The sequence below is a fragment of the Lampetra fluviatilis genome, chromosome 40 (genome assembly GCF_964198595.1).
Source record: "Lampetra fluviatilis chromosome 40, kcLamFluv1.1, whole genome shotgun sequence".
Classification (NCBI taxonomy): domain Eukaryota; kingdom Metazoa; phylum Chordata; class Hyperoartia; order Petromyzontiformes; family Petromyzontidae; genus Lampetra; species Lampetra fluviatilis.
Window position 1 is genome coordinate 7,482,806 of NC_136314.1, and position 14,041 is coordinate 7,496,846.

At 46.8% G+C, this 14,041-nt stretch overlaps 1 protein-coding gene across 1 annotated transcript in view; it reads left to right on the plus strand.

Moving 5' to 3' along the window:
* LOC144946260 (creatine transporter-like) overlaps positions 1-14,041 on the plus strand; it is a 64,608-nt gene that overhangs the window by 34,589 nt on the left and 15,978 nt on the right. The window contains exons 2-4 of the mRNA XM_078875154.1: positions 7,589-7,660; positions 8,256-8,341; positions 9,419-9,509. Coding sequence (XP_078731280.1) covers positions 7,589-7,660; positions 8,256-8,341; positions 9,419-9,509 — 249 coding nt within the window. The remainder of the gene's footprint in view (positions 1-7,588; positions 7,661-8,255; positions 8,342-9,418; positions 9,510-14,041) is intronic.

A 14,041-nucleotide genomic window follows, 5' to 3' on the forward strand; every position in this document is an offset into this window, starting at 1 on the left:
AACACACAAGCTGCTCCCAGTTACACAAAAACCCTATTAGTAACACACAAGCTGCTCCCAGTTACACAAAAACCCTATTAGTAACACACAACCTGCTCCCAGTTACACAAAAACCCTATTAGTCACACACAAGCTGCTCCAAGTTACACAAAAACCCTATTAGTAACTCACAAGCTGCTCCCAGTTACACAAAAACCCTATTAGTAACACACAAGCTGCTCCAAGTTACACAAAAACCCTATTAGTAACTCACAAGCTGCTCCCAGTTACACAAAAACCCTATTAGTAACACACAAGCTGCTCCCAGTTACACAAAAACCCTATTAGTAACACACAAGCTGCTCCCAGTTACACAAAAACCCTATTAGTAACTCACAAGCTGCTCCCAGTTACACAAAAACCCTATTAGTAACACACAAGCTGCTCCCAGTTACACAAAAACCCTATTAGTAACACACAAGCTGCTCCCAGTTACACAAAAACCCTATTAGTAACTCACAAGCTGCTCCCAGTTACACAAAAATCCTATTAGTAACTCACAAGCTGCTCCCAGTTACACAAAACCCTATTAGTAACACACAAGCTGCTCCCAGTAACACAAAAACCCTATTAGTAACTCACAAGCTGCTCCCAGTAACACAAAAACCCTATTAGTCACTCACAAGCTGCTCCCAGTAACACAAAAACCCTATTAGTCACTCACAAGCTGCTCCCAGTAACACAAAAACCCTATTAGTCACTCACAAGCTGCTCCCAGTAACACAAAAACCCTATTAGTCACTCACAAGCTGCTCCCAGTTACACAAAAACCCTATTAGTAACACACAAGCTGCTCCCAGTTACACAAAAACCCTATTAGTAACTCACAAGCTGCTCCCAGTCACACAAAAACCCTATTAGTAACACACAAGCTGCTCCCAGTAACACAAAAACCCTATTAGTCACTCACAAGCTGCTCCCAGTTACACAAAAACCCTATTAGTAACACACAAGCTGCTCCCAGTCACACAAAAACCCTATTAGTAACACACAAGCTGCTCCCAGTAACACAAAAACCCTATTAGTCACTCACAAGCTGCTCCCAGTTACACAAAAACCCTATTAGTAACTCACAAGCTGCTCCCAGTCACACAAAAACCCTATTAGTAACACACAAGCTGCTCCCAGTAACACAAAAACCCTATTAGTCACTCACAAGCTGCTCCCAGTAACACAAAAACCCTATTAGTCACGCACAAGCTGCTCCCAGTAACACAAAAACCCTATTAGTAACACATACGCTGCTCCCAGTCACACAAAAACCCTATTAGTCACGCACAAGCTGCTCCCAGTTACACAAAAACCCTATTAGTCACGCACAAGCTGCTCCCAGTTACACAAAAACCCTATTAGTCACTCACAAGCTGCTCCCAGTTACACAAAAACCCTATTAGTCACGCACAAGCTGCTCCCAGTCACACAAAAACCCTATTAGTAACACATACGCTGCTCCCAGTCACACAAAAACCCTATTAGTAACACATACGCTGCTCCCAGTTACACAAAAACCCTATTAGTCACGCACAAGCTGCTCCCAGTAACACAAAAACCCTATTAGTAACACATACGCTGCTCCCAGTCACACAAAAACCCTATTAGTCACGCACAAGCTGCTCCCAGTCACACAAAAACCCTATTAGTCACTCACAAGCTGCTCCCAGTTACACAAAAACCCTATTAGTCACGCACAAGCTGCTCGCAGTTACACAAAAACCCTATTAGTCACGCACAAGCTGCTCCCAGTTACACAAAAACCCTATTAGTAACTCACAAGCTGCTCCCAGTAACACAAAAACCCTATTAGTCACGCACAAGCTGCTCCCAGTTACACAAAAACCCTATTAGTAACTCACAAGCTGCTCCCAGTAACACAAAAACCCTATTAGTAACTCACAAGCTGCTCCCAGTTACACAAAAACCCTATTAGTAACTCACAAGCTGCTCCCAGTTACACAAAAACCCTATTAGTAACTCACAAGCTGCTCCCAGTTACACAAAAACCCTATTAGTAACTCACAAGCTGCTCCCAGTTACACAAAAAACCCTATTAGTAACACACAAGCTGCTCCCAGTTACACAAAAACCCTATTAGTAACACACAAGCTGCTCCCAGTTACACAAAAACCCTATTAGTAACACACAAGCTGCTCCCAGTTACACAAAAACCCTATTAGTCACGCACAAGCTGCTCCCAGTCACACAAAAACCCTATTAGTCACGCACAAGCTGCTCCCAGTCACACAAAAACCCTATTAGTAACACACAAGCTGCTCCCGGTAACACAAAAACCCTATTAGTCACGCACAAGCTGCTCCCAGTAACACAAAAACCCTATTAGTAACACACAAGCTGCTCCCAGTTACACAAAAACCCTATTAGTAACACACAAGCTGCTCCCAGTTACACAAAAACCCTATTAGTCACGCACAAGCTGCTCCCAGTTACACAAAAACCCTATTAGTCACGCACAAGCTGCTCCCAGTTACACAATAACCCTATTAGTAACACATAAGCTGCACCCAGTTACACAAAAACCCTATTAGTAACGCACAAGCTGCTCCCAGTAACACAAAAACCCTATTAGTAACACACAAGCTGCTCCCAGTTACACAAAAACCCTATTAGTCACGCACAAGCTGCTCCCAGTAACACAAAAACCCTATTAGTAACACACAAGCTGCTCTCAGTTACACAAAAACCCTATTAGTAACGCACAAGCTGCTCCCAGTTACACAAAAACCCTATTAGTCACGCACAAGCTGCTCCCAGTTACACAAAAACCCTATTAGTAACATACAAGCTGCTCCCAGTAACACAAAAACCCTATTAGTCACGCACAAGCTGCTCCCAGTTACACAAAAACCCTATTAGTAACACAAGCTGCTCTCAGTTACACAAAAACCCTATTAGTAACGCACAAGCTGCTCCCAGTTACACAAAAACCCTATTAGTAACACACAAGCTGCTCCAAGTTACACAAAAACCCTATTAGTCACGCACAAGCTGCTCCCAGTTAAACAAAAACCCTATTAGTAACACACACGCTGCTCCCAGTTACACAAAAACCCTATTAGTAACACACACGCTGCTCCCAGTTACACAAAAACCCTATTAGTAACGCACAAGCTGCTCCCAGTTACACAAAAACCCTATTAGTCACGCACAAGCTGCTCCCAGTTAAACAAAAACCCTATTAGTAACACACACGCTGCTCCCAGTTACACAAAAACCCTATTAGTAACGCACAAGCTGCTCCCAGTTACACGAAAACCCTATTAGTCACGCACAAGCTGCTCCCAGTTAAACAAAAACCCTATTAGTAACACACACGCTGCTCCCAGTTACACAAAAACCCTATTAGTAACGCACAAGCTGCTCCCAGTTACACGAAAACCCTATTAGTCACGCACAAGCTGCTCCCAGTTACACAAACACCCTATTAGTAACACACAAGCTGCTCCCAGTTACACAAAAACCCTATTAGTAACGCACAAGCTGCTCCCAGTTACACAAAACCCCTATTAGTAACTCACAAGCTGCTCCCAGTTACACAAAAACCCTATTAGTAACGCACAAGCTGCTCCCAGTTACACAAAAACCCTATTAGTAACTCACAAGCTGCTCCCAGTTACACAAAAACCCTATTAGTAACTCACAAGCTGCTCCCAGTTACACAAAAACCCTATTAGTCACGCACAAGCTGCTCCCAGTTACACAAAAACCCTATTAGTAACACACAAGCTGCTCCCAGTTACACAAAAACCCTATTAGTAACTCACAAGCTGCTCCCAGTCACACAAAAACCCTATTAGTAACACACAAGCTGCTCCCAGTAACACAAAAACCCTATTAGTCACTCATAAGCTGCTCCCAGTTACACAAAAACCCTATTAGTAACTCACAAGCTGCTCCCAGTCACACAAAAACCCTATTAGTAACACACAAGCTGCTCCAAGTTACACAAAAACCCTATTAGTAACTCACAAGCTGCTCCCAGTAACACAAAAACCCTATTAGTCACGCACAAGCTGCTCCCAGTAACACAAAAACCCTATTAGTAACACATACGCTGCTCCCAGTAACACAAAAACCCGATTAGTAACTCACAAGCTGCTCCCAGTTACACAAAAACCCTATAAGTCACGCACAAGCTGCTCCCAGTTACACAAAAACCCTATTAGTAACTCACAAGCTGCTCCCAGTAACACAAAAACCCTATTAGTAACTCACAAGCTGCTCCCAGTTACACAAAAACCCTATTAGTAACTCACAAGCTGCTCCCAGTTACACAAAAACCCTATTAGTAACTCACAAGCTGCTCCCAGTTACACAAAAACCCTATTAGTAACACACAAGCTGCTCCCAGTAACACAAAAACCCTATTAGTCACGCACAAGCTGCTCCCAGTTACACAAAAACCCTATTAGTAACTCACAAGCTGCTCCCAGTAACACAAAAACCCTATTAGTAACTCACAAGCTGCTCCCAATTACACAAAAACCCTATTAGTAACTCACAAGCTGCTCCCAGTTACACAAAAACCCTATTAGTAACTCACAAGCTGCTCCCAGTTACACAAAAACCCTATTAGTCACGCACAAGCTGCTCCCAGTCACACAAAAACCCTATTAGTCACGCACAAGCTGCTCCCAGTCACACAAAAACCCTATTAGTAACTCACAAGCTGCTCCCAGTCACACAAAAACCTTTTAGTCACGCACAAGCTGCTCCCAGTTACACAAAAACCCTATTAGTAACTCACAAGCTGCTCCCAGTCACACAAAAACCCTATTAGTAAGGCACAAGCTCCTCCCAGTTACACAAAAACCCTATTAGTAACTCACAAGCTACTCCCAGTCACACAAAAACCCTATTAGTCACGCACAAGCTGCTCCCAGTAACACAAAAACCCTATTAGTAACACACAAGCTGCTCCCAGTTACACAAAACCCCTATTAGTCACGCACAAGCTGCTCCCAGTTACACAAAAACCCTATTAGTAACTCACAAGCTGCTCCCAGTTACACAAAAACCCTATTAGTAACTCACAAGCTGCTCCCAGTCACACAAAAACCCTATTAGTTACTCACAAGCTGCTCCCAGTAACACAAAAACCCTATTAGTCAAGCACAAGCTGCTCCCAGTTACACAAAAACCCTATTAGTAACACACAAGCTGCTCCCACTTACACAAAAACCCTATTAGTAACACACAAGCTGCTCCCAGTTACACAAAAACCCTATTAGTAACGCACAAGCTGCTCCCAGTTACACAAAAACCCTATTAGTAACACACAAGCTGCTCCAAGTTACACAAAAACCCTATTAGTAACTCACAAGCTGCTCCCAGTTACACAAAAACCCTATTAGTAACACACAAGCTGCTCCAAGTTACACAAAAACCCTATTAGTCACGCACAAGCTGCTCCCAGTTACACAAAAACCCTATTAGTAACACACAAGCTGCTCCCAGTAACACAAAAACCCTATTAGTCACTCACAAGCTGCTCCCAGTTACACAAAACCCCTATTAGTAACGCACAAGCTGCTCCCAGTTACACAAAAACCCTATTAGTCACGCACAAGCTGCTCCCAGTTACACAAAAACCCTATTAGTAACACACAAGCTGCTCCCAGTTACACAAAACCCCTATTAGTCACGCACAAGCTGCTCCCAGTTACACAAAAACCCTATTAGTAACTCACAAGCTGCTCCCAGTTACACAAAACCCCTATTAGTCACGCACAAGCTGCTCCCAGTTACACAAAAACCCTATTAGTAACTCACAAGCTGCTCCCAGTTACACAAAAACCCTATTAGTAACACACAAGCTGCTCCCAGTTACTCAAAACCCTATTAGTAACACACAAGCTGCTCCCAGTAACACAAAACCCTATTAGTCACGCACAAGCTGCTCCCAGTTACACAAAAACCCTATTAGTAACACACAAGCTGCTCTCAGTTACTCAAAACCCTATTAGTAACACACAAGCTGCTCCCAGTAACACAAAACCCTATTAGTAACACACAAGCTGCTCCCAGTAACACAAAAACCCTATTAGTAACACACAAGCTGCTCCCAGTTACTCAAAACCCTATTAGTAACACACAAGCTGCTCCCAGTAACACAAAAACCCTATTAGTAACGCACAAGCTGCTCCCAGTTACACAAAAACCCTATTAGTCACGCACTAGCTGCTCCCAATTACACAAAAACCCTATTAGTAACACACAAGCTGCTCCCAGTTACACAAAAACCCTATTAGTCAAGCACAAGCTGCTCCCAGTTACACAAAACCCCTATTAGTAACGCACAAGCTGCTCCCAGTTACACAAAAACCCTATTAGTAACTCACAAGCTGCTCCCAGTAACACAAACTTATTTGGAAAGTCGCAGACGTCATGTGGTCGCCCTGCCCTCACAGACTCCCGACACCATTTAACACAGCACTCATTTATAAATATATTAGCAAACTTCACCAATGGAGGTTTTATATTAATCGTATAGTTCTCTCTGGACAGTAACATGCTGCACTTTACAAGAAACCCAAACGGGAAACAACCATCTACGAAACGATTTTCTGTGGATCTTATATCGTGCGACGTATCTTGGTGTCGCCATATCGCGGCGATTCTATAGTATCGATAATTACAAGGGTCGGTCCCACCTCGGGGGGAACATCCTGCCAGTGTCCGCCACGCGTAGAGACATGGGTGGTATGTTTCATAAAGCACGCTTCGTATCCTATTCTCATTTCCCTGTTCACCTTTTCGCATCCACGCGACCAGTTTCACAATTCCAATCCCCAAACCGGTATTCTCCATTGAACATACCACTGGCACCTCCTATTCAACCGCATGCCCCTCTCATCATAAACAGCCACCGCGGTGACCTTGTGGCAGAGGTCGCAAACGGGTTTTGATTCCTTACCCGTACCCGGCCGCACCAGGGTCGCAAATGGGTACCCGAACCCGTACCCGTTCCATACCCGTACCCTACCCGAAATGAGTGACAAATAGTTACTCACCAGTGACTCACGGCCTACCCGTACCCCGCCGCACCAGGGTCGCAAACGGCTACCCGTACCCGGCCGGGTACGGGTAGCCGGGTATCGGGTAGGGTACGGGTATCGGGTACCCGGTTGCGACCTCTGCCTTGTGGTGCCACGGCAGCAGAGCAACTCGGCCATTGCTGCTCTCTCTTTGCACCCCTCCACACGATCGCACGCACGCCCCCAATAAACACTCACATGCACCCCGTAGGGTCTCGGGCGGGGGTCACCTGGTACGATGGGTTTTTACCCGAGGACCCCCCTAGCAGGGATGTTCCACGGTTTCCCCGAACCAGGAGATTGGCCGAACCCCCCCCACCCCCACCCCAGGCCGGATTACATGGCGGCCCCCCTAAAAGGGGGCATAGAGCTTTACAACTCGGCCACGATGAAGCATACACGACACGGGGAGGAGGGGCGTGGTCCCCAAGGCAGACGCCCTACGGACAGCATGAACAGTGGGCCCTCAGCGTTCGTGTCACGCTTGTTGGGTGCAGCTGCGAATCATTGTCCGGGAAAAGTCTTCGCGGGCCAGCATCTTCCCCAACCCCCCCCATCATGCCCGCAAGGTGAGTGAACGTTCGGGTGGCCGATTCAGCCCAGTTCGCCATCAGCCATAGCGTGAGGATAATCGTGCATTGCGAAGGGTGGGTGATAAGAGGTTAGGCGCTGTCCGAAGGGGCCACAAGCAAGGGCTCGCTATTCGCGCCGGGAATACAACCTTGGTACCAGATTGTTGTTTGACTCGGCGTGCGTGTGTGTGGAGAGTGGTAAAGAGCGGTGGGACAGCGATTGGCGCACTGCCGGGTGTGGGTGACTCAAATTAGTGTGTGTGTATGACGCGCGCACGCATATAAAAATAATTAATTAAACAAACGTTCGCCCGCGCCAGCGCGTGTATCGCGCAGAGATACATTAGTGAGTGTATATTCCACGAGCGCAGATTAATTAAATATTTCCGCATATTAATTAATTAATTCCGAACACCTGTGGCGGCGAATTATACAATATTGCGTAATCAGCGCGGTTCGTGAGTGTGGACGCGCGAGTGGGGGGGGGGTGGCACGCGTAATAAACCCCTAGGCGGTGGTGGGCCAGCCAAAGAGCGATGTCACTCAGAGAGCACGCTGGTGCGGGGGGGGGTCACCCGATCGGGGGGCCCAGCGAGACGCGACCGAGGAGGGGGCGGGGGTGGAGGGGGTGGAGGGGAGCGGAGAGGGGGGCATCAGCCCCCACAACCTCCCTTCCCGGTAGCGCGCACTCGCGACACGGTGATGCAGAGTTAGCCTGATAACTTTGATCTAAATCGTGACTACCATTGGAACCTCATTTGCCAGAAGAAAAAATATGATAATTGTTTTTTTACCCTTTTATCTGGCAACAAAACTGACACCTTTTTAACAAGGAGTCATGTTTGCATTGACCAGAATACCTGCAGTCGGAATGCAAACAAAAAACACAACTCTGATAATGTATGCACTGTCCTTGGCATTGATTGGTCCACACCCGAAACAGCTTTCTTTAGAACCTAGTCTTACATGATGTTGGACCAGATGACGCCAAAAGGCGCACAACTCAAGGACAATGCACCATCAGAGTTTATTGCTGTGGTTGTTTCCATCTGATGCCGGGCACTTATGTTGCGCCCGAAACGTCGTGATTTAATTTATATTGTACCTATGTGACTTTACCAAAAGAACCAAAGAGTATGGATTCCTGCAGTCACGAAAACTTCAAATCTAGATTGTCTTATGGTTATATATTCTTGGTTCTTTCGGTAAAGTCACGTAGAAGGGAAATAATACAATAATAACAATACAAATTCTCACGACGTTTCGACTGCAACACAAGCAATCATCATCAGGTGTGAAATCCACGGCAAGAAAATTTGAAAAGAAGTTGTCTTATGGTGGTTATTATTTGACTTGCATCCCACTGGGATTTTTGCACACAGCGTTGAAATGCGGTGCTTTTTCTGGAAGATTTTACTGTTTTTTCCTGGATTTTTCTGCTGCGCGTAGTCACTTTAAGATTTTCTTGTTCATGTTTTTATTTTGTTGCGGTTGCACCCGAGTCAAGAGCCGCATGGCTCACAGGGTTATACCTCATAAATGAAACTGAAACTCATGGCAGAAAATCATCGCAAGCAGGGGTGTCCTCTGGGGAGGTAACCGCCTCGACACTTGGGCCAATGTGTGGCAACAAGTGGAGAAAAATGAACGCCCCCTGCCGCTAGGATCTCAAATATAACCGGCACGGCCTCTTCCGCTCTGTGACATTGTGTGTGGCTGTGTGGGTGCCTCTGTACGTGCCCGTACGGGTGTGAGATTGCGGGGTGAGAGTTACAACAGCCGTGCCCTGCTGCTGCTGCTGCCGCTGCCTGCAAGGTCCTGCAAGGTCATGCCCGCCTGCTGCCCGGTGAGTGAGCGACGTGTCAGCCAGCACAGCATCCCGCGGTACAACACAAGGGTTGGTGGTGGTGGTGGTTTCCTTCATTCATTCCCTGTCCGCGTGGTTGGTGGTGGGATATGGGGGTGGCAGGGAGCGGTGGCGCAGCGGTTAGCGCGTTGCGCTACGAACCCGGCGACCCAAGATTCCCGCTCACGACCAATAATAGCGGCGGATGTATGAACTGGTGCTGGGCAGAGGTGGGACAAAGTCATTGTTATGCAAGTCCAAGTCGAGTCGCAAGTCATCAAATTCATGACTCGAGTCTGACTCGAGTCCAAGTCACATGACTCGAGTCCACATCTCATAGGTGGGACAAAGTCATTGTTATGCAAGTCCAAGTCGAGTCGCAAGTCATCAAATTCATGACTCGAGTCTGACTCGAGTCCAAGTCACATGACTCGAGTCCACATCTCATAGGTGGGACAAAGTCATTGTTATGCAAGTCCAAGTCGAGTCGCAAGTCATCAAATTCATGACTCGAGTCTGACTCGAGTCCAAGTCACATGACTCGAGTCCACACCTCTGGTGCTGGGCGACCCCTAATATCGACTCAGCCCCAAATGAGTAGCTGGTGCGGTGTGTAAACATCGCCACTGGGGAAACAAAAGCGACCGGGCGTGGTGCTGGCCACCCACCTCCTCGTGAGCCACAGTGCCGGTCTTCATAGGTGCTCGCTAACGGCACTTGCCCCAAACGGTCCGTTAAGAGTCCACGGGATATCTTTGTCTTCGTGGGGATGGCAATGATAAGGCGCGACTCGTGTTGACAAACAGGTTGTGCCGCTTGTAAGCGCTAGGAAACCCGGCAGCTGATACCGGAGGAATTTCAAACAGCGAATGAGCGGATCGGGGTTACGTAAACGTACAAACGGCACGGCGGCCAAACTCACCGCATGCAAAAGGCGGCCAAGTCACCGCAGGTAAAAGGAGCAGCGACTTGCAACGCCTCATTCCCGGTACTGCTCGTGAGAGGCGACTCTCCACTCGAGGCCGCTCTCGATAGGGTGTTTGGCCTACTCCTCCTCCTCCATGCTGACCAGACGCTTAGGAAGAGGTGGTAGTACCCACATTTTACCCCACCAGACGCGATAGCTGCCGTTCGACCGTGGTGGGCGCATCTATTGTATACTGTATGTACTGCATGGTGGCCAGAGGCGGTGGAGGGGGGTGAGTTTGAGAAAGTTTGCCCGCCGTTACAAGCTGCCGCGCCGGGAGATAGAATAGAACCGGCGTCCTCTTCATTAATTGCAAGTGCCATGCGCATCGCACGGGCCGTGACAGCTCCTATGAGCTTCTCAGGTGCTGGGCGAGGTGGTGAGGCGTTAGTAGGATGACCGGGTCTTGGAGTCGAACCGGAGTTTGGTCAGTATGGGACTGCACCCGCCCAATGTAGTCAATGCAGACATACACAGGATTTTTCGATTTAAAGCTTTCGTGACTGCAGGGATTCATCTTCTTGGTTCTTTCGGTAAAGTCACGTAGAATGGAAATAATAAAATAATAAAAATAAAACATAATAAAATAATTCTCAGAATAATTTTATTCTCAGAATTATTTTATTAAACATTGTTAAAAATAAAATAAAAAGTCCATCCCATGTGTTAGTGAATATAACATATTATGTTTTATTTTTATTATTTTATTATTTCCATTCTACGTGACTTTACCGAAAGAACCAAGAAGATACACAGGATTAGCAAAAGAAGCGTGGCCGCGAATGTTGATGAGACACTGAATGTGCCGAGTTTATTGACAGACGTTTGTATGTGAGCGCCAAACCGGTAACCAGGCTATCGTTTTTTTTATTCGGTAATCGGTAGTGCAATAAAAACAGAAACGAACAACTTGTAACAACATCAACTAGTAACAGCAGCAACAGCTGCTTACGCTCACTGCTGTTGCGTGGAATTTGTGTTTATAAAACAAGGCCTGCCTAATGACAATAAGAATAGGGTTTACCCTTTCAGGCAATCAAACAGGTGTTAAGATTTTCGACCACCAACTATATACCTTTTGCAAAAGGCATCAGGTTTGCATTAACCGCACACTTGTGGTAAAATATGCAAACAATCAACAATGTTTGTATGTGTAGCAAGGCCGTAATAATAATATATATTGGGGGGGACGCATCCCAATATTCAAATATGCTCAAAATGTCTCCCCCAATATATTGCTATAAAAAATGATTGCTATGCTATATAAATAAAAACAACAATTTGCGAAACATTGGTCACAATATCTGGAGTTGTCTTCATACAAATCAATGCATAGATTTATGTTTATATGATTGTGGTTATGGTAGTACTTTATTAATCCCTAATCTCTGCCATTACATACAATTAAACAAGAAATGGTAAAAAAGTAAAAACAGAGCAATCGAATACAATACACTCTTAGACATTGTTCAAAATAAAAAAAAAAGTCCATCTCATGTTGTTAGTGAATTTTTAAAAATATTTTAGGCAGAAAATGAGTTTTCAAATTTAGATATTTTCTGGGTTTGGACCCCGAGACACCCTGGAAGATTTGGTCCCCCCCCAATGTTGACTCCATGGCTACGGCCTTGACGTGTCGTGACATCGCGGGTTGTCACTGTGCGGTGCCGGCCCTAGAAAGGCACGGCGTGCAATGTAACGACATCGTGGACACCACAGTGGTGTGGTGTAGTACCGGCCCTATAGGGGCTCGGTCAGCACTGGTTGACAGCGCTGGATGGCACCACGCTCGGCGTGCAATGCCAGCTCTAGAGCCTGCAGCTGCACAGATAATGGGAGAGTGCTGGCCGTAGGGAAGGGGATACTGGAGGCTGTGTGGTCACATGGTCCGGGTCGTGATCCTGCTAGAGGGTTCTGGAAGGTGGGCGTGACCAAGGGCGGAGCCAGCTACGCCGCAGAGAATATAAGCCGGGTCCCCCTGAGGGGCCGGCGTTGTTGTTCATCCTGAAGAAACCTTCGTTTGCATTTACGTTCTACCGAGTCTCCAACACGTGGACCTGGATCCGAGCTGTGGTCCCAGTCCGTAGTAGCTAGTTACACTGTAATTAGTGTTGTTAGCCTGGTGGTCACCATCATAGGTTGTTATTCTGTTAAGGGGCAGTTACCCCGTGTGTTGGTGTTAAATAAATGTGTTTCCTCCAAGAGCACGTCTTCGACACGGTTGAACCAACTACATATGTTTAAACACCAAATATCTATGTTCACCAAAGTAAAGGTCTACAGTGCAGTGGTAATTCCTTCACTACTTTAATCTGTAGAAACAGTGACACTATACAGACGACACCTGAATAAACTGGCGAGCCTACAGCTGAGACATTTGAGACAAATCGCAATAATGAATGATTCCAGGTGCTGGCGAGAGCTGCGATCCACAGGGTAGAGAGGCAACAGTTATGCCTCCTCTCAGTTGAGATGGTCAGGGCACGGAACTCGAATTCCAGAACATCGGCTTCCTAAAATCCTTCTTTACGGTGAACTCAAAGAGGCCAAAGCGTGTTCCTGTGGTGGCCAAGAACTGCGTTACAGAGACGTATTTAAAAGCCACCTCAAGACAGCCAATATCAATGTGTGGGACACATGGGGGGGGAAGAATGTTAGCCAACTGTAAGCAGTAGAGAAGTGGCTGCTGTGGTCGACTCGGTCAGAGGGTTGAAGGAAAAAGTGAAGAAACCTCTCAGCATCAACACCAGCAGCAACGGCACAACACGAATCCCATTCAGCGGACGAGCAGCAACTGGCTGACGCTTCAGCTCAAGGGCTGGCATCTCATCCCACCAGCGCGTAGGAGAATGCTGCTGCTGCTAGCTGTTCTCCGCAGTCATCATCGTTCGCGATGGACAGCCAAAGAGAAGAAGAGCGAGGTGGCGAGGGACGGGGTACGGGACGTGGTGAGCGAGGTGGTGGTGGTGAGGCGTTCGATAACCGTGGCTGGGAGTTGAACCGGAGTCTGTTGGTTTCGTATGGCACCCGCCCAAACGAATCAATGCAAACCTACACGGGGGATCAAAACAAGCCTGACTGCGAACGCTAATGGGACACTGCATGCTGAAACCTGTGAAGAGTGTTGCTTGTATTAAGCAAATAATGCTGTCGCTTATAGAAAGTAGTTGTACTTCCTGGCGAAACGTCGTACTCAGATTGTAAATGATGTGGCTTGGCTCTCCAACACACCGGTGTGCTGTACTAGTGACGAATTGGCATGCTCTGTTTAAGTTACAACCCTTACTAGTTGGCTGTGTCGGGTGGTGGTGGGTTTAACGACACATTTGTATATTTACGAGATCTAACCCAAAAAAAACCTGTATTATGGATGATATTGGTCGCGAAAGCCTGCTACTTGTTATTTCTACTTTGTTATCCGCGATTCTCAAATGCTGTTGGCAGACATCCCAAGTGTCTCCTGCGACTGTCTTTGTCTCTCCCCTCCTCGCCGTCTCACGCCGCCACTGAGAAATCTCACGCCGGCGTACTGGCACACGTCTACCACTGCCTGCTGTCGTTGTCA